Source organism: Trichechus manatus, unplaced genomic scaffold (assembly GCF_000243295.1).
Source record: "Trichechus manatus latirostris isolate Lorelei unplaced genomic scaffold, TriManLat1.0 scaffold00076, whole genome shotgun sequence".
Lineage (NCBI taxonomy): Eukaryota > Metazoa > Chordata > Mammalia > Sirenia > Trichechidae > Trichechus > Trichechus manatus.
The window spans coordinates 10,446,960-10,467,018 of record NW_004444012.1 but is presented as its reverse complement, the minus strand read 5'-3'; the positions used below and the strand labels follow the sequence as shown (position 1 = coordinate 10,467,018).

The window sequence follows — 20,059 nt, the reverse complement described above, 5'->3', positions numbered from 1 at the left end:
ATGCCATACTATAATTATAAATATTTTATTATAAGGAGTCCTGGCGGCCAAGTGGTTTAGTACCCAGCTGTAACCGAAAGATTGGCAGTTTGAACACACCAGCCGCTCCACTGGAGAAAGATGAGGCAGTCTACTGCCTTAAAGATTACAGCCTTGGAAACCTTATGGGGAAGTTCTACTGTGTCCTATAGGGTCGCTATGAGTTGGACTAGACTTGATGACACTGGGTTTGGTTTTTTTAAAATATGTTATATTACAATTTTACATATATATATATATATTAATTATACTAGCTTATGGAGCCCTGGTGGCGTCGTGGTTAAGAGCTCGGCTGCCAACCAAAAGGGCGGCAGTTCGAATCCACCGACTCGACGGCATCTAACAACAACAACATATTAACTTATATATATTATGTAACATATAGTTTATTAATTATAATGTAAATATTATATATGCGATAATACTTATATAAAACCCAAAACCAAACTCGTTGCCATCGAGTTGACTCCGACTCATAGCAACCCTATAAGACAGAGTAGAACTGCCCCATAGGGTTTCCAAGGAGTGGCTGGTGGACTTGAACTGCCGACCTTTTGATTAGTAGCTGAGTTTTTATCCACTGTGCCACCAGGGCTCCATATGTAATATAAGTTATATGTAAATTATTGATCAATTATAGAAATAAGCCAGTTGTTTATTATGGCATGATCTAATATATAATAAGATCTCAGGTGGCGCAGATGGCTTGTGCTCGTCTGCTAACTGAAAGGTTGGCAGTTGGAACCCGCTGAGCAGTGCCCTGGGAGAGAGGCTCAGTGATCTGCTCCATTAAGATCACAGCCAAGAAAACCCTGTGCAGCAGTTCAACTCTGCAACACTTGAAGTCGACATGAGGCCGAATCTACTCGATGGAAATGAGTTTGGTGTTTTCTAAATACAGTGTTTTACGCAAATAATGCGCACCTTTCTACTTTGTTTGCCAAACACACCCTCCCCCAGCGAGGTATTTTCTTTCGTGCTCTATGCTAATGTTTGTTTACAGTAACATGTAAAAAAATTGGCAAAGCTATAACTATATAATAAATTATTTATTATTACATATTAATAATTAATATGTATTATGTAAAATTATGTATTAATATGTAATACTATGTATTAATATGTATTATGTATAATTATGTAATAATTAATATATATTAATATATTAATCTCAAAATCATCAGCCATGCATGCTATAGGGCAGAGGCCGGCTCCCTCCCTCGTGGCTGTGGGCTACCCTCCCTGCCTGCTCCCTTCCCTAGACACTTGTGTGTCTCCCTGTTCTGATCAGGGCAGGTAATAGGACTCCAAGCGTCCTTCCTGATGCCTTTACCAGGGGTCACAACGCCAGAGAATGAACAGGGTAGGAGGGTAGGAGTCCGGGGTGCTACCACCCTGAGCCACACGGGCACACCCCCTCTCACCCCTCTCCTAGGCCCTCTGCTCTCAGGCCATCGGCATATCCAGCTGGCAGTGCCTGGCGCCTACGAGAAGCCACAGCTCTTGCCCCTGCAGCCTGCAGTAGAGCTGGGCTTCCTGCCCACGTTTACCTTCCACGTGAACCCAGTGCTAAGCTCCAGGCTGGATGTGCAGCTAGGAGAGAAGTTCACCGTCCTGCAGGTGAGTGAGCCCATGACCCCAGTGAGGGCTGGAGTCTCGTCCCTTGGGAAAGGGCTGGATGACAGGATCCGTCCAGGCTAGAGGAGCATTCCAGAGTGCCATGGAGGCCCATTTTCCTCCACTCTGGGGAGCTCCTTGGGTGTTTTTTGTTTTTTAATTTTTATTGTGCATTAGGTGAAAGTGTCCAGAGCAAATTAGTTTCCCATTCGATAGTTTGCCCATAAAATGTTCCATGACATCAGTTTCATTCCCTGCAATGTGTCAGCACGTTCCCCATCTCTGCCCTAGCTTCCCTTCGTCCTGATTTTCTACCCCTTCCTGCCTTCTCATCTTTGTTTTTGGGCCTTTCGGGTGTTATTGTTTCTTTTATGGGCCTGTCTGTGGTTTGGCTGAAAGGTGGTCTCCAATTCCAGTTCAGAAGGGTGTCTTAGGGCCATAGTCTCGGGGGTTCCTCCAGTCTCTGTCAGACCAGTAATTCCGGTCTTTTTTGTGAATTTGATTTTTTGTCCTACAATTTTAATCCCGCTCTGTCCAGGACCCTCTGTTGTGATCCCAGTCAGAGCAGTCGATAGTGGTATCTGGTCACCATCTAGTTTTTTCTGGTCTTGGGGTTGTGTAGGCTGTGGTTCATGTGGCCCATTAGTCCTTTGGACTAATTGCTCCCTTGAGTCTTTGGTTTACCTTGGGTGTTTTGTTGTTTGCAGAGCGGCCCAAGTGCTGAGCTGGAGACCGAGGCCAGCAAGTTGGGTGCGGGAGGCATCCTGCTCTCCTCTTTGCCCCTAGGCCAGGAGGAGCAGTGCTTCGTGACCCTGGGGGAGGTAAGGCTCTGTCTGGGTGCTAGAGGGACCCCCACCTGCTCTGTGCCCACCAAGAGAGACCGGGGCGGGGGGACGCTTCAAGGGTCAGGATCAGACCAGCCCAGAGCTCAGCCGTGGTGTCCACTTCTGGGCCCGACTTACCAGAGCAACAAGGGCTGTTCTGTGGGAGGGCAGCTTAACTGGGAGGAGGGCGCTCAGGGACGGGGCTGCTGTGTCTTTCAGGACCAGGATGTGGCGCTGAGTGTGAAGGCAGAAATGAGGTGAGGAGGGGCTTCAGGAAGAAGGCCTCCTGGGGCTTGGCTGCAAGTATGGGGACATGCCCCAATGTGTTCTGCTCTCCTGCCCACCTGGCTCTGGCCGTGGGGACCATCTCTTTCCCTCCTCATTTCTGGCCCTAGCAGGAAGCCCTTGGGGTCTTTCTGAGGGGGTTCCACAGAGTGTGGGTCTGTGCTTGTGAAAAATGGGCTTGGTTGGAGCCTCTCCTCCACGGAAGACACTCAGCCCTGCTCTCCCACCCCTGCTCCTCCTGAGGCAGCTCTGGGGACCTTGACCTGCGCCTTGGCTTTGACCTCTGTGATGGGGAGCAGGGGTTTCTGGACAAGAGGAAGCAGGTCGTGTCCAAGGGCCTTCAGCAGGTGCTGGGACTGAGTGAGGCTCCGGACAGTGACCAGGTATGGAACCGTATTCCTTCCTGTGGGCTGCTGTAACAAAGTACCGCAAACTAGGTGGTTTAAAATAACAGAATACCACAAACTGGGTGTAAGAGAAATTTGCTCTCTCATAGTTCTGGAAACTAGAAGCCCAAAATTAAGGCATCAGCAGGGTGGTCCTCCCTCTGAAGGGGGAGAATTTGTTGCCTCTTCCAGCTTCTGGTGGCCCCAGGCATTCTGTGGCTTGCGGCAGCATAACTCAAATCTCTGCCTCTGTCTTCACATGGCCATCTTCCCCTATGTCTATGCGTGGTGCAAATAGTTAACGGCGCTCAGCTGCTAACCAAAACGTTGGCGGTTTGAGTCCACCCAGAGGCACCTCAGAAGAGAGGCCTAGTGATCTACTTCTGAAAAATCAACCATTGAAAACCCCATGGAGCACAGTTCTATTCTGACACACATGGGGTCACCATGAGTCAGAATTGACTTGACAGCACCTGGTCTACTCTGTGTCAGACATCCACTCTGCAGATGGAGGGTAAATAGGGCACAGAACCTGCCCACAGGAGCCCTGTCTCATCCTGCAGTCTGAAGGAACAGGGCCCTCTGTGAACATTTTTACAAGACAGGAGAAGAAAAGAGACCGGGAATGAGCCAACCCCTCATGGAGAAGCTGAGCGGCCTTTTAGCTTTTAGTCGGATCCCCCTAGGCCCCTCTAGTCCTGAAGAGGACCTTCACATCTGGGCACCTCACATGTCCAGGATGCTTGGTGGCCTTGGTCACTTGTACTTAGTGGTTCTCAACTGGGAGTCATTCTGCCCCCCAGGGGACAATTTGGCAATGTCTGGAGATATTTTTTATTGTCATGACGGGAGGAAAGGGACCTACTACTAGAATCCAGTGGACAGAGGCCAGGGAAGCTGCTAAATAAGCATCCTGTAACACGCGGGACAGCCCCCAGAACAAAGAAGTGTCTGGTCCAAAATGTCCATAGTGCCTAACTGGTTTGGGCGAATCACCCCAGGTGTGCCCCCTTCCTGGTGTAATAGAGCCAGACTGCCTGGTTTGGATCCCAGCTCATCACTTCCTCACTGTATGGTCTGGGCACATCATCTAACCTTCCGGTGGCTGTTTCCTCATCTGTAAAATGGGGATCCCATTGGGTTGCTGTGAGGATTAATGAGAGCAGGTGTAAGGCACTTAGAACAGCGTCTGACGTGTAGGTAGAACGGAGATGACAGTGGTGGATGTTGTCATTGTTGTTACTGGGTCCCAGGTGCCTGTGGTGGCTGTGCTGGGTTCAGGGGGTGGAACCCGAGCCATGTCTTCCCTGTATGGCAGCCTGGCAGGGCTGCAGGAGCTCGGCTTCCTGGACACCGTGACCTACCTGGGTGGTGTCTCAGGGTCCACCTGGTAAGTAAGGTGGGAGTGGGGTGCAGAGTAAAGGGGAGTGTTGAAGGGGGAGGGACATGACCTGGTGATCTGATGGAGTCCCCCAGGAGGGCCTGGGACCCTGCAACCAAGGGTTTTAGGGGGGACAGTAAGGGGCTGAGGCCCAAGGGCCCCTCTTAGTGGGTGGTGCCGAGCAGTGGGGGTAGGTGATGGGGGAGGAGGGGGCGCTCACAGACCCCTGCATCCCTCCTTCCCTTTGCTGTGCCCGCTGCCCCTGGCTCACAGGCACGCCCTCCATCCCCAGGTGCATGTCTACACTCTACAAAGAGCCAGCCTGGTCCCAGGTGGCCTTGCAGGGCCCCATTGAGCGTGCCCAGGCCCGAGTCTGCAGCACAAAGATGGGGGCAGTGTTCACAGAGAGGCTACAATACTACGCCCAGGAACTGGTGGCCCGCAAAAGCAGTGGCCACAGTGTTTCCCTCATCGACCTGTGGGGTCTCCTCATTGAGTATTTCCTGTACCAGGAGGTAAGAGAAGAGCAGGCAGTGAACATGGGTCCTCTCTATCCCTGCTTCCCCAGCGCATAGCTCTGCCTCAGACCCCAGGCTAAGAGCCGAGATTTACAAAGCTGGCCCTGAGGTCTGAGCTCCCCTGGGGGGAAGGGGCGAGATCCCAGGGTGGGCTGACACCCCTTCATCTTTCCTGGGTTCTCAGCTCTGACTGCATATTAGAATCACCTGCACAGCTTTCCAAAAATGCTCACGCCTGGGCCCCACCCCAAGAGATACTGATTTCAGTTGGTCTGGGGCAGGGCCCTAGCATAGCTATATTTTGAACATGACTCAAGTGATTCCAGATGCAGCTGAGGCAGGACACCACCATTTCAGCTCATTGGCCAATGCCGCGGTGACTCCCGTCACCTGTTGGCTGTTCCTAGAACTGCAGGCCAGGTGCCTGCCGGGAAATGAGCAGACTTCAGAGCTGAGGTGCTCAGCCTTGGGGGCCTGGCCCCTGGGGTGTGGCTATCCGTTACGAATGTATATCACAACTGCTTTCTCATTCCCAAGTAAATAATCCATGTTTTCTAGTGATTTCCTTTTTTTCTTGTGAAAATATATGTAACCTAACGTTTGCCAATTCAGCATTTTTTGAGTGTACGTTTCAGTGACCCCAGTTACATCAATCTTGTTGTGCCCACCTCACCAGGATCCGCTGCCAGATTTTCCATCGCCGTAAACGGAAACTCAAGCTTCCTGACTTACTGTTTAAACGAATTAGATTGGACCTTCAGCTACTCCTTGAACAGTGTCACTCTGAATCCCTTGTGTTCTGACATTCTTCCTATTTTTATTGTTCAAAAAAAAAATTCCTTTTTGAATGGCAAAAAAGGAGTTCCCATAATCACCCTGGGTTTGCACAAAACCCACAGTGGCCCGCCTTCCCTCTGCTGCAGCCTACAGCCTGTCCCTTAGCGAGCTCTCTAGAATGTTTCGGAGTCTCTCTCACAGCCATGCCACGCCCCTGCCTGGACACAGTGCTGGGCCTCGGGCCGTCGGAATGGGGACAGAGACTCCCAAGGTCAAGGTGCCTCCCTTCTTTCCTGCCCAGGAGAACCCGGCCAAGCTGTCTGACCAGCAGGAGGCGGTCAGCCAGGGTCAGAACCCTTATCCCATTTATGCCAGTGTCAACGTCCGCACCAACATCAGTGGGAAAGACTTTGCAGGTACGTGGGGTTGTGGGGACAGAGAGGAGGTGCAGGAAATGGTCGGTAGGAAGGGTGTAAGAAAGCAGGGCTATCAGGGTAAAAATGGGAGGGGGTCAAATACAGGGGCCTCGGAGAACAAGGGGTTCTGCCTCCTGCTCTTGGCAAAGCAAAGATTCCTGCTCAGGCACAAGGGTCAGGTGGCCCCTGGGGTCCTAGTGGGGAGTCCCTGCTGATTTTCCCTTCCCTCCGGGCCCCCAGAGTGGTGTGAGTTCACTCCCTATGAGGTCGGCTTCCCCAAGTATGGGGCTTATGTCCCCACCAAGCTCTTCGGCTCCGAGTTCTTCATGGGGCGGCTGATGCGGCTCCGGCCTGAGCCCCGGATCTGCTACCTGCAGGGTGAGTCTGGGCTGGAGACCTGGTGTCTTAGTCATCTAGTGCTGCTGTAACAGAAATACCACAAGTGGATGGCTTTAACAAACAGAAATTTACTCTGTCACAGTTTAGGAGGCTAGAAGTCTGAATTCAGGGCGTCGGCTCTCTAGGGGAAGGCTTTCTCTCTGCTGGCTCTGGGGGAAGGTCCTTATTCCTTGGCTCCTTAGTGATGTCCATGCGGCATGGCATCTATCGTCTCCCCTCTGCTTGCTAATGTAATCTCTGTTATATCTCAGAAGAGACTGACTCACGAACACCCTACACTAATCCTGTCTTATTAACATAACAAAGACAGCCCATTCCCAAATGGGATTATAATCACTGGCATAAAAAACCCATTGCTGTCAAGTCAATTCTGACTCATAGCAACCCTATAGGACAGAGTAGAACTGCCCCATAGTGTTTCTGAGGAGCAGCTGGTGGATTTGAACTGCCAACCTTTTGGTTAGCAGCTGAGCTCTTAACCACTATGCTACCAGGGCTCCAGCACTGGCATAGAGGTTAGGATTTAAAACATGTTTTTGTGAGACACAATTCACTCTATAACACCCGGGGAGGGCAGAGGTCTGACAGGGCCGAGCTAGGCCCTGATTCGGGGTGGAGGGAGAGGGTGGGAGTTATGGGGGCCTGGGCCCTGCCTGTCTCCCTAGGTATATGGAGCAGCGCCTTTGCGGCCAGCCTGGATGAGATCTTCCTGAAGATCACCGGCTCGGGCCTCGGCTTCCTGAACTCACACAAGGGCAGTGTCAACATCACGGGTAAGGGCAGAGACCCTGGCCTCCCATGTCACTTTGCAGCAGTGCGGGTCCTGGCAGAGGTGTAAAGGGCCACGCCTTATTCACCTTTGCATCCCTCGTGCCGAGCACCTGACCCGTAGTAACTGCCTGGAAAGTGTCTAATGGATGACATTCTGATTGGCAATTACATATTACAACTTTCATTTTCAAAGGGTAGGAGATAAACTATTATTTAATAAATGTGATTTCCTAGGCAGGTTTTAAAACATGGGGCACACACAAAAAAAGTAATTTAAAAGAGTTCTGTGTTAAGTTTGTGAGGCAGGTCAGAGATCCGGGAGGCTGGCTGGTGGGGTGGGCTGTGGTGTGGAGGAGGCAGGGAGGTCCTGGAGCTGAGAGGTTCCTGGACACAGGAGGCCGCCACTTCGGGCTCTGTGTCACTGGTGCCTCCCCCACCCTAGACGACTGCCAGAAGCTCCAGTTGCAGGACTCCTCCCGGTTAAGTACCAGGCTCTTCACCCCCCAGGGACCTTTCTCCCAGGCTGTCCTGGACATGTTCACCTCCCGCTTTACCTCTGCGGAGAACTTTAACTTCACCCAGGGCCTCTGCCTACACAAGGACTATGTGGCTTGCAGGGAGTTCGTGGCCTGGAAAGGTGCTTACTGTCCTGGGCGGGCGGGTGGTGGGGCAGGGTCCCTCTTCCTGCCTGCGCCTGTGGATCAGTGGGGGGAGTGCTGCTTTTGACCCAGGGAAGGACTCTGATTACTGTGCTGGAAGGGCAGGGCCAAGGGGCTGGGTGGGAGGTCCCCATGGCTTCAGAGAAGGGGGTGGGGCAAGGGGGAAGGAGTGTCTGCACAGAAGGCACTCAGATTAGGAAGAGCCGAAGGCTGTTGTCAGAAAGCAAGCATTTGTTCCTGTCCATCCTCATGTGTTCCTTGCAGACTCACACCCGGATGTCTTCCCCAACCAGCTCACTCCCATGAAGAAGTACTTGTGCCTGGTGGATGGGGGGTTTGCCATCAACTCCCCATTCCCACTGGCTCTGCTGCCTCAGCGGCCTGTGGACCTCATCCTGTCCTTCGACTACTCCTTGGAAGCTTCTTTTGAGGTGATGTGTGTGGTAGCGGTGGTGATGGGGCTTCTGAAATGAGTGGACAAGGAGAGAGGAGTCTGTGTTGAGTGGCCTGGCTACTGTTCAGGGATTGTCCTTCTTGGAAGACCTGGGTTCTCATCTGTGTGGCCCCACCAGGGAGGGGGGTGAGTGCCTTCTGAATGCTGTTAGCTGTAATGGTCTCTCCCAGTTGGAGGCAGAGAATTGCTGAGGTTAGGTGAGGGGGAGGCTAAAGAAGGTCCTTGGGAGTCTTCTATCCTGGTTAGCAGAAGACCCTGCCCACCATTGTAGGTTAGCAGTGATGGTCTCCCCCAGTAGGAGGAGGAGAGTTGCTGAGGTTAGGGGAGGGGGAGGCTAAGGAAGGTCCTCAGGAGTCTTCTATCCCGGGCAGCAGAAGACCCTGCCCACCACTGTAGGGTCCCCTGCCCCGTTCTGGGTCCGGATCCCCTGTCCCTTTGTTACAGAGCTGTCAGGTTCCCTCAGAGAGTCGCTAACAGTGGCTTCCTCAAACTCGGAGCCTTCTAGGGTGGTGGTCAGATTCCACCACGCAGGTGTGATCCTGGCTCTGCTGCTGGGCCGGCCCTTCTCTCTTTGGCCTCTTCCTCCTCCTGGGCCAAATGAGGGCTGGGATTGGATGATGAATAAAAGCAGCTTCCAATGCTGACATCCTGTACTAACTCAGTGTCAACCTTGTGAAATGGAAATCAGCCTCCAAAGTGGGGTGGTGGTGCGGGGCCCAGAGAAGGGAAAGAAGTGGGCGTTATGGGAAGGAATGATAGGGAGATTGGTGGCATATAGGTACTGCCTTGATTACTGCTAGTCTTCACTGCAACTCCACCAGATAGTTACTCCCATTTTTATTTTACAAATGAGGAAACTCAGTAAGGTATTGCCACCTGCCTGAAGGCACTCAGCTAGGAAGAGGCAGAGTTGATATTGAAGCCTGGGTCTATGTGAGTTCCCCCGCTCCCCGAGTTCTAGGTGGGGGGCCAGGGCAGGGATGGCAGGCAGGCAGGATCCAAACTTTCCTCCTGCCCAGATCTTACAGATGACAGAGAAGTACTGCCTGGACCGGGGAATCCCCTTCCCTAGGATTGAGGTGCACCCAGCGGACTTGGAGGAACCCCGTGAGTGCTATCTGTTTACCAGTGCTGAGGACCCCCGCTCACCCATCATACTACACTTCCCTCTTGTCAACCACAGCTTTCGCACACACCTGGCCCCAGGTAAGGGGAAGCCCTGGGCCGGGGCTCACTCACGGGGCCCTGGGGTGGTGATGGGGTGCTGCGCACAGAGGGCCCAAAAGCCCGCCTCCCGGAGAGCATGGTGGACCAGTGCTGCCCTCTGCTTCCTGGACCTCAGTGTCCACGCTGGGGCGCCATCTCCTCTGATGGCCGTGAGAGCTGAGATGGGGGCCCAAGCAGGGGCGCTGGTCCCCCAGGCCACAAAGGACCAGCAAGGTGTTCTGGGGCAAGGGGGGCTTCTGGGCTGTCAGACCCCAGCCAGCTCCATAGAGCACCCCAGCCTGGCCTCCCCCTGCTCCCCATGCCCCCCACAGGTGTGGAGCGGCAAACAGCCGAGGAGAAGGCCTCCGGGGACTTTGTCATCAACGGGCCAGACACCCCCTATGGCATGATGAACTTCACCTACGAGCCCCAGGAGTTTGCGCGGCTCGTGGCCCTGAGTCGATACAATGTCCTGAACAACGCTGAGACCGTGAGGCAGGCCCTCCGGCTGGCTCTGGACCGGCGGCAGCAGGCTGGGGAGAGGGTTGGGGGCTGACCCGGGCTGGAGTCTGAGGACCGTGACTGAGATGAGGGGACGCACTCACACATGCCCTCCACGCCCGAAGTGCCACAATTCCTCGTTCAAGCAGGGCATGTCTGCAGACTCTGGGAAGAAGAGCCTGGGAGGAGGGTGGCCTGGCCTCGGACCCTCAGCCCTGCAGCTGCTCACGAGCAGTGAGGGCCGGGGCCGTGCTTTGGGCTGGCATGGGATGGGGGCAGCTTGGCTCTCCTCTCCTGGCCCCTTATGGCTGCTGCCTGTGACAGGCACTGCTCCTGCCCTGGGCTCAGCGGTAAGAGGCTGGCCCCTGAGCTCCGTCATGCTCACCACCGCGGCTGGCCACCATCTATGCCCTGTTTACTAAGAGCCTCCAGTCAATCTGTTTTAATGCCTCTACAGCCTCAGGCTGTCTCTGGCCCCTGGCAAGTAAGGCCCAAGAGGGCAGGCATTTTGTCTGCTTTGCTCACTGCTGTATCCCCAGTGCCTAGCGCCCGGCTGGCACACAGCAGGTACTCAGCAAATATTTGACAAATAAATGAATAAGAGTCTACACTCTTAAGGGATGGATCATTACCCACCTACATGAAAAGATGTGCAACACTCCAGTGGTTTGGAATGATTCAGGGTCATGGACCGTTTTGAAAAGCTGGTGAAAGCCACGGACCCTCTCCCCAGACAAACGCAGGTAAATAAGAAAACCTGCATACAACAAGGTCTCTACTTTAGCTATGTAGCATAGATCCCTCCTCCACCTCTACTTTCAAAGGCCTTCTGACACCAATTGCAACGCAGTTCATTGCAGCCCAATTCTTCTGACCCTGACTATAGGAATCAGGCCAGAGTTCACAGATTAAAAGCACTCCCCTACCCCCACCCCCCCAAAAAACCCCAACTCATTGCCATTGGGTTCATTCCAACTCATAATGACCCCATAGGCTTTCCAAGTCTGTAGTCTTTCCGAAGCAGACTGCTACATCTTTCTCCCGAGAAGCAGCTGGTGGTCCGGCCTACCTTTTGGTTCGTAGCTGAGTGCTTAACAACTGCACCACCAGGGCTCCTTGATTAAAGGCACCAAAAAACCAAACCCGGTGCTGTTGAGTTGATTCTGACTCTTACCAACCGTATAGGACAGAGTAGAACTGCCCCATAGTGTTTCCAAGGAGCGCCTGGTGGATTTGAACTGCCGACCTTTTGGTTAGCAGCCGAGCTCTTAACCACTGTGCCACCAGGGCTCTGATTAAAGGCGCAATCCTCCATAAAACTGCCTTCACCTCAGACACCAGCTGCAAGGTTGGGGGTCCCCACCACCACTTATGACCGACTGGCTACAAACTCAGGGCTTCCTACTACCCACTCAGGTTTAATAGTTTGCCGGAACGACTCACAGAACCCGGGAAGACGCAATACTTGTGATTACATTTTATATTGCTGATGAGCATCTCGTGTCCGTTGGAGTCTCATTCCACTGTGGATAATTTATCTTTCTCGAACTTTTAGGACTTTCTCTTTGATTTCAGAAGTTTCAGTACGATTTTTCTAAAGCTTGAGTTTAGAAAAACTTATTGTTGAGCTCTTTCTGTTTCTGAATTCAAGTCTTCTTTAAGTTCTGAGAAATTCTCTGCTGATTTTATCCAAACACTGCTTCCATTGCCTCTTTGTGGAACTTTTGGATATAGGAATGTCCAAATCCATCTTTATACCTGTAAGCTTTCCTTTTATGCCTTCTATCTTTTTATTTGTGCTGCATTCTGGGGGATTTTCTTAGCTTGCTTTTCCAGTTCACTAAACGGTTAAGTGCTGATGACTAGATGAAAGGTTGGCAGTTCAAACCGACTCAGAGGCACTTTGAAAGACAGGCTTGGCGATCTGCTTCCAAAAGGTAACAGCCTTGAAAACCCTGTAACTGCTGCTGTCAAGTTGATTCTGACTCATAACACCTCTATAGGACAGGCTAGAACTGCTCCATAGGATTTCCAAGGAACGGCCAGTGGATTCGAACTGCCAACCTTTTGGTTAGCAGCTGTACTCTATGAAAACCCTATGGAGCAGTTTTACTCTGCACACACGGGGTCACCATGAGTCAGAATCAACTGGATGGCAACCAACAACAACGGAAGAGGCCGCATAGGTCCGGCTCACTATTATGACTCCCCATTGCTGACCCCCGCATTGTCTCATGATCTTGTTTTTCCCTCCCGTTCCAGCCTCTGTAAAAAGTTTAAGATTAGCCTATGTTCCTCCTTGGAGGGTGGAAAACAAGTGATAATGATCTAGGAATGAAAAACCAAACAAAGTACCCATCTTGAGATGAGAAAACCAGGATGTCGCCAGATAACCCTCAGCAATATCAGTAGAAGATTAACTCATCTGGGACGTGACCACCTCAAAGGGGAACTAACACAAACTTCTAAGACCCATAATCCTGTCCCTATAAAGCTTTTGGCCGATCTCTAGTAGGAGAAATGGGTTTTTGGAGGAATCTAGTCCCCTCTGTCTCCTATATATTGATATATAATAAACCTCTTGCTGCTCACCTCACCCCTGTCTCAGAATTGGCTATTGTGGCAGGTGGCTCCAATCTGCGTTATTGCGGTAACAACAACAGTGATAGTCTTCACCTGTGTTCAGTCTGCTCTTCTATCCATCTATTGAGGTTTTTTAGTTTATCTTTTGACTATCACATTTTTCATTTTCAAGTTCTGTAATAGGATATTTTTCAAAACTACTGGATTCATTTCATGGATGTGCTTTATTCTTTTAACTTTGATGACGGTAATAAATTTATTTGAAGGCGTTTTTCTGATTGTTTTATGACCCATTTCCTTGTGGGGAGGTTCTCTGTTGGCTGTCTGGGATGGACTTTGCTTTCTTTATGTATTTGATTTTTTAGTTTCGGTGTGGAGTATGTGGGAACTCTCAGTACTATCTTCAATGTTTTTCTGTAAATCTGAAACTGTTCTAAAAAAATAGACTTTATTTTTTCCAAAAAGTAAGCTTTATTTCCATTTGGAAATGTGTTTTATAAATTTTATATCATAGATTTTTAAAGAAATGTTTTTTCTATTGACTTCTAACTTATTTGCATCTTAGTCAAAGAACGTTATTTGTATGATATCACTTCTTTAAAATTTTTGAAACTTACTGTAAAGCCTCTTTCATGATCAATGTTTGTAAATATTCCATTGTGCTTGAGAAGAAAGTGTATTCTCTAAATATTGTGGCTGTAGTAGTCTATGTCCAGTAGATTAAGCTTGTTAACTGTGTTGTTTATATCGTCTATATTCTTAATAACATTTTATATATGTTTTATTTATTTATCAGTGAGAGAAATATGATTGTGGGTTTGTCAATTTCTCCTTGTAGTTTTGTCAAGTTTTGCTTAGAACACTTTAAGACTATGTTATTTAGGTACATCCAAGTTTCAAACTGTTATATCTTTTGATGATGATTATTTTTATCATTAATAGCAATTATCTTTATCCCTGATGACTCTTGCCTTAAAGTCTCTTTATATCTATATGTACACTTGTTTTTTTATGGTCAGTGTTTGCCTGGTGTATCTTTTTCTACTGTCTTATTTTTAACTTTTTTGTGTTCTTATGTTTTCAGCTTACTCTTGCGAAGAGCTATAGGTGGATTTTTAAAAACTGTAAACTGATGATTTCCCTTCTTTAACCTTTCATTATGAAAAATTTCAAACAGACAGGAAAGTAAATCTGTGTTTTTTAATTTATGAGTTTAGTCCATTAATATTTATTGTGATTATTGATATATTTGGATTCATTACAACCATCTTATTTTATATCTTTTATTCACCCTACTTTTTCTAATATATGTATTTTAAATTTCATGAATTCTTTTTCTTTCTCTCTCTATTATTTTGGAATTTATATATTCCACTTCTAGTCTTTTAATAAATACCCCTAAAATTTGACCTGTTTACTTAAATTTAATGTTAATCAATTTTTTACCGACTGCCAGAACAACACCAGGTCCTCAGAATGCTTTCACTCCAGTCATGCTCCTCCTATTTTACTTATTGTTTGTTGTTGTTTTTTCCTCCTATTATTCATCATCATGATTATTATTTACTTGGTCAAGATTTAGGTTGACCATATGTTTGTCAACTTATTTTCCTATAAATACTGCTTGCATTTCATCCTTCCTTCTGAGTTCTCTTTGTTCTTCCTGGAATAAATCTTTAGAAGTGCTTGGTGAGAGTCGTTAGTGGTGAACCTTCAGTTGTTGATCTGATAAATTCTTCATTTAATGCTCAGTCTTAAATAATGGTTTGTCTGGGTATAAAATTCTCAGTTAGCACTTTTTTTTCTCTCTCAGCATTTTGAAGATATTATTTTGCTTTCTTCTGGCTTCTATTACCGCTATTGAGAAGCCTGCTTCAAGCTAATTGTCGTTCCTTTGTAGGTAATTTATATCCCCTTCGCGTGGGCTTTTAATATATATATTTTTATTTATCTTTGGTGTTCTGCAGTTACACTACAATGTATCTAGTTATGATTTTTTTAAAAAATTTGTCCTCAAGATTCATTGTGATTTCTGTAATAATGATAATAATAGCTAATATCTAGTGAGTGCTAACCAGGTACTATTCTAAGTACTTTATAATGGTAACTCTCTTCATACTCACAATAATGCTATTATTATCCCCATTTTATAGGCAATTTAAATATCTTGTCCAAGTCACGCAATGTTAGGTATTGAAGGTAGGATTTGAATCCAGGCTTTTCCCAGGTCTTCCCATAGGCTTCATGGGGCTACATGAATTGCTTTCTCTGCAAGCCACTTCGAGTTTGTTTTCTGGTACTTGCTGCTGAAAAAATCCTGACAAATCCATTGGGCATCTGGGTGGATGTTGCTGCCACTTACTGAAATAGGAAACCCAATGGTACAACCATTTTGGAAAATGATATGATGCTTCCTTAAAAAGCTAGAGATACCATACGGTCCAGCAATCCCACTCCTAGGAATATGTCCCAGAGAAATAAGAGCCATCACACAAACAGACATATGCACACGCATGTTCATTGTAGCACTATTCACAACAGAAAAAGATGGAAACGACCAAAATGCCCATTAACAGATGAATGGATAAACAAACTATGGTACGTACACACAATAGAATACTGCACAATGATAAAGAACAATGATGAATCTGCAAAACATCTCACAACCTTGGTGAATCTGGAGGGCATTATGCTGAGTGAAATAAGTCGATCACAAAAGGACAAATACTGTATGAGACCACTATTATAAAAACTCATGAAAAGGTTTACTCACAGAAGGAAACAGTCTTTGAAGGTTAAAAGGGAGGGAAGGAGTGGGGAAGGAAAAACACTAAATAGACAATAGAGAAGTGGTAACTCTGGGGAAGGGTAAGACAGTACATAATAGTGTGGAAGTCAGCATAACTTGACCAAGGCAAAGTCACAGAAGCTTCATAGACACATCCAATCTCCCTGAGGGACTGAGTTACTAGGCTGAGACTGGGGACCGTGATCTCAGGGAACATCTAGATCAATTTGCATAACATAGTTTATAAAGAAAATGTTCTACATCTGACTTTGGTGAGTAGCGTCTGGGGTCTTAAAAGCTTGTGAGCAGCCACCTAAGATACATCTACTGGTCCCACCTCATCTGGAGCAAAGGAGAAAGAAGAAAACCAAAGACACAAGGGAAAGACTAGTCCAAAGGACTAATGGACCACAACTACGACAACCTCCACCAGACTGAGTTCAGAACAACTAGATGGTGCCCAGCTACCACCACTGACTGCTCTGACAGGGATCACAATAGAGGGTCCCAAACAGAGTGACAGAAAAAAGTAGAACAAAATTCAAACTCACACAAAAAGACCAGACTTACTGATCTCACAGAGACTGGAGAAATTCTGAGACTATGGCACCTGTACACCCTTTTAACTCGGTACTGAAGTCACTCCTAAAGTTCACCCTCCAGCCAAAGATTAATCAGACCTATAAAACAAACAATAACAAATGTAGTTCAACCATGTATACAAGCCTAATGGGCACACCAGCCCAAAAGCAAAGACAAGAAGGCAGGAAGGGACAGGAAAACTGGATGAATGGAACTGGGGAACCCAAGGTCAAGAAGGGGAGAGTGTTGACACATCGGGGGGTTGGCATCCAATGTCACAGAACAATTTGTGTATTAATAGTTTAATGAGAAACTAATTTGCTCTGTAAACTATCACCTTAAGCACAATTTAAAAGAAAAAGAAAAAGAAAGAAAGAAATAGGAAGCGTAGAGGGAGAAGCTTGTCTTTTGGAAAAAGTAGGCCCAGCATGGTATTATTTCATACAGGAAACTTTTTAAAAAAAATTTTTTTTGTGCTTTAAGTGAAAGTTTATAATTCAAGTTAGTTTCTCAAACAAAAATATATACACACATTGTTATGTGACCCTAGTTGCTCTCCCCATACTGTGACAGCACACTCCTCCTTTCCACCCCGGATTTCCCGAGTCCATTCAATCAGCTCCTGACCCCCTCTGCCTTCTCATCTCACCTCCAGACAGAAGCTGCCCATTTAGTCTCATGGATCTACTTGAGCTGAGATGCACACTCTTCACTAGTATCATTTTATGTCCCAAAGTCCAGTCTAATCTTTGTCTGAAGAGTTGGCCTTGGGAATGGTTTTAGTTTTGGGCTAACAGAGTCCGGGGGCCATGTCTTCCGAGATACCTCCAGTCTCAGTCAAACCATTAAGTCTGGTCTTTTTACTAGAGTTTGAGTTCTGCACCCCACTTTTCTCCTGCTCCATCAGGGGCTGTCTGTTGTGTTTTCTGTTAGGGTGGTAGTTGGTGGTAGCCAGGCACTATCTAGTTCTGGTCTCAGGCTGATGGTCATACAGGAACCTTTTGAATGTCTACCTGGATGTCAGGAAGTTTCAGAACCACCTCTGGAACTTGCTATTGCTGTACTCTCAAATATGTCCTGCCCCTGTGAACTCTCCTGGAACTGAGCATCTGAGGGAATGAACTGCCTTCAAGCTATAGTTTCAACAGTGGGTCCTGAAGCACTGGGAATTGACAATAATTAGTTAGAACGTGTGTTGCAAGTGATTTATTATTAATGAAAAACTTCCAAGTTTTCAAAGGATTTTCTTTAAATTTTTATTTTGATCAAGGTTATCTATGTACTTTAAAAAAAATCAAAGGTTTGACAAAGTTTTTAGTGAAAAAAATAGTTCTCTGCCCCATTCCTAGCCATCCTGATTTTAAGTTTCCCAGCATCGATTGCTTTGAACTCTTTTAGTTATTTCTTTAGGTATTTCCCTCCATATTTCTAAATAGCATGCTTATACTGTTATGTCTTGATTTTTAATGACTTTCTACTATGGAAGATGAGAGCTTAGTTCTTTTACCTTGCCTTCCTTCAACTCCCCAGTATTATTGTGTAACAATTTTTTGGTCGGTATTTATTGTTGATATTATTGTGATTATGTAGTATGATATGATTACGTTCCTTTTATTCTTAACTTTTTGTTTTCCTTGGAGTTAGGAATTGCCCCACTTTTTCATTTGCGTAGTTCTCTATGTAACTGTCACTATTTATCCTCAAACTCTCCACCAGAGTGTAAATCTCCTCTCAATACATCAGGTAACCACCAGTTTCATTATTTTCTCCTCTTCAACCTCCTCCTCTTCCCCCTTTTGATACTTTCCTTATGTTCCGATTTGAACTAACTGACCTTTAGGTAATAACGTCCTAATATTTCCCTTCAGCATTATTATGGATATTCCCTTTGCCTTGCTTTTGTGTGGTGTCCTCAATTTCCTGGATCCTATTCCTTCCTCTTTCTTAGTTTGTTCTCTCATTTTGGTGGGACACATCCCTAGTACCTCACTCCTCAAAGTGACCAGCAGCATTGCGATCACCTGAGAGCTTATTAGAAAGGCTGACTCTCAGGCCCCACCTTAGACCTATTGAATCAGAATCTGTATTTTATAGAGTTCCCCAAGTGATCCATGTATACTTTAAAGTTTAAAAAGCACTGCTATAGTAGCTCCTAAGAAAGGTAAATAATTTTGAGGCCTTGCATTTCTTCAAATGCCTATATTTTACTTTCACTTTTGATGGATAGTTTGACTAGGAATAAAATTCTAAGTTGGAAATCACTTTCCATCAGAATTTTCAAGACGTTTTCCCATTGTCTTCTAATCTCAAGTGTTGCTATTGTTAAGTTCAATCCTATTATAATTTCCAGTCCTTTGTGTATGACCTTATTTGTTTCTTTCAGACTCTTAGGATCCTCTTCTTATTTCTAGTTTTCTGAAATTTCATGATAATGTACTTTGGTGCAGGTCTTTTTTATTTGCTTGCTGATTTTTCTGTCGACTCAGTGAACCCTCAATCTGGAGACTCTTGTCTTCTGGTTCTTCAAAATTTTCATGAATTACTTCTTTAATGATTTTCTCTTTAATAATTTAACTTTGTTTTCTCTGTTATCTGTTCCTGAATCTCCTAGAAGGCAAATATTGGACTACTTCCTGGCATGCTCCTCTAAATTTTCTTATCTTAAATCTCCTATTTCCATCTCTTTATATTTTTGTTTTGCTTCTAGGGAGATTTTCTCAACCGTATCTCCTAATCCTTCTATTAATTTTATTTATCTCTGCTGTCATATTTTTAATGCATAAGGTTCTTTATGTTCTCTGAGTATTCCATTTCCTGGCATTCTTTTTCTTTTTTTGCATAGATGTGTCATCTTTTTATCTCACCAAAGATATTAATTATAGTTTTTAAAACAACTTTTCTTCTATTCCCTGCTTTGTTTCTGTTTCTTCTGAGTCTCTTTATTTGATTTGTACTTTTGATATTCAGCTATCATGTTAGAGGATTTCTTCAAGTGTTTAGTGATCCCTGACTGTTTGTTCATGTTTAATAGTGAGACATGAAAATGCTCACTGGAAGTTCTGTGTACAGTCTGACCTGGTTAAGTAGGGACTTCACTGTAGGTTGGCTAGGCACAGCACTGGGAATGTGTCGCACGGCTCTTACCTGTTAGTATTGGTTGTTGTCTTTTTCCTCTTGTGTTGGTCAATTTCCCTGGAAGGGAGTCCTCTGCTCTCTTGCCTGGTGTTGGTGGCAATGATGGTGGCAGGCGAGGTGTAAGGCAGCTGCCAGCATTCTCAGGGCTGAGTGGGGAAAGAGGTCTGGGGGTGATGACTCCCATTTCAGAATGTGGACTCCCACTGAACCTTCCTTTTCGCAGCTGTGCCTTTCTCCTTGAGTCTTCATGCTCTCCAGAGAGCAAATCTTTAACCTCCTGCTGGGGTTGGGCAGGTGACCTTTGGGACTATTATTCTTCTGTCAACTTCCAACCAATCCTCCTATTTTTAGAGTCACCTGCATCTATACCTTTAGGCATGCCTAAGCTTTTCTAGGATACCTGTTGGCATAATGGTTAAGAGATCGGCTGCTAACCAAAAGTTCAGCAGTTCAAATCCACCAGCTGCTCCTTGAAAACCCTATGGTGCAGTTCTATTCTGTCCTGTAGGGTCAGGATTGACTCCACAGCAATGAGTTTAAGCTTTTCTAAGGGTTTAACAATCAGTCAGTTTACTTTCTAGCTCCCTTCCCTCCCCCCTCCCCCAATTGTAGACTTCTAATTATTTTTTAAACTCTTTTTTCTTCTACATGTGAAGATGGTTGAAATGATAAACTTTTTCATTGAGTATAACTTATACACTGTAAAGCACAAGATCATAGATGCACAGCTTAATGAAT

General features: G+C 46.6%; 1 protein-coding gene across 1 annotated transcript in view; it reads left to right on the top strand.

Annotated features, from left to right (window-relative positions):
* Nucleotides 1-10,288, top strand: part of PLA2G4F (phospholipase A2 group IVF) — a 16,243-nt gene extending 5,955 nt beyond the window's left edge. The window contains exons 8-20 of the mRNA XM_004380657.1: nucleotides 1,490-1,659; nucleotides 2,364-2,477; nucleotides 2,700-2,737; nucleotides 3,013-3,148; nucleotides 4,405-4,541; nucleotides 4,825-5,047; nucleotides 6,129-6,243; nucleotides 6,484-6,621; nucleotides 7,308-7,415; nucleotides 7,856-8,050; nucleotides 8,337-8,503; nucleotides 9,546-9,732; nucleotides 10,065-10,288. Of these exons, the coding sequence (XP_004380714.1) occupies nucleotides 1,490-1,659; nucleotides 2,364-2,477; nucleotides 2,700-2,737; nucleotides 3,013-3,148; nucleotides 4,405-4,541; nucleotides 4,825-5,047; nucleotides 6,129-6,243; nucleotides 6,484-6,621; nucleotides 7,308-7,415; nucleotides 7,856-8,050; nucleotides 8,337-8,503; nucleotides 9,546-9,732; nucleotides 10,065-10,288 (1,952 nt within the window). The remainder of the gene's footprint in view (nucleotides 1-1,489; nucleotides 1,660-2,363; nucleotides 2,478-2,699; nucleotides 2,738-3,012; nucleotides 3,149-4,404; nucleotides 4,542-4,824; nucleotides 5,048-6,128; nucleotides 6,244-6,483; nucleotides 6,622-7,307; nucleotides 7,416-7,855; nucleotides 8,051-8,336; nucleotides 8,504-9,545; nucleotides 9,733-10,064) is intronic.
* The last annotated feature ends 9,771 nt before the right edge of the window (nucleotides 10,289-20,059 follow it).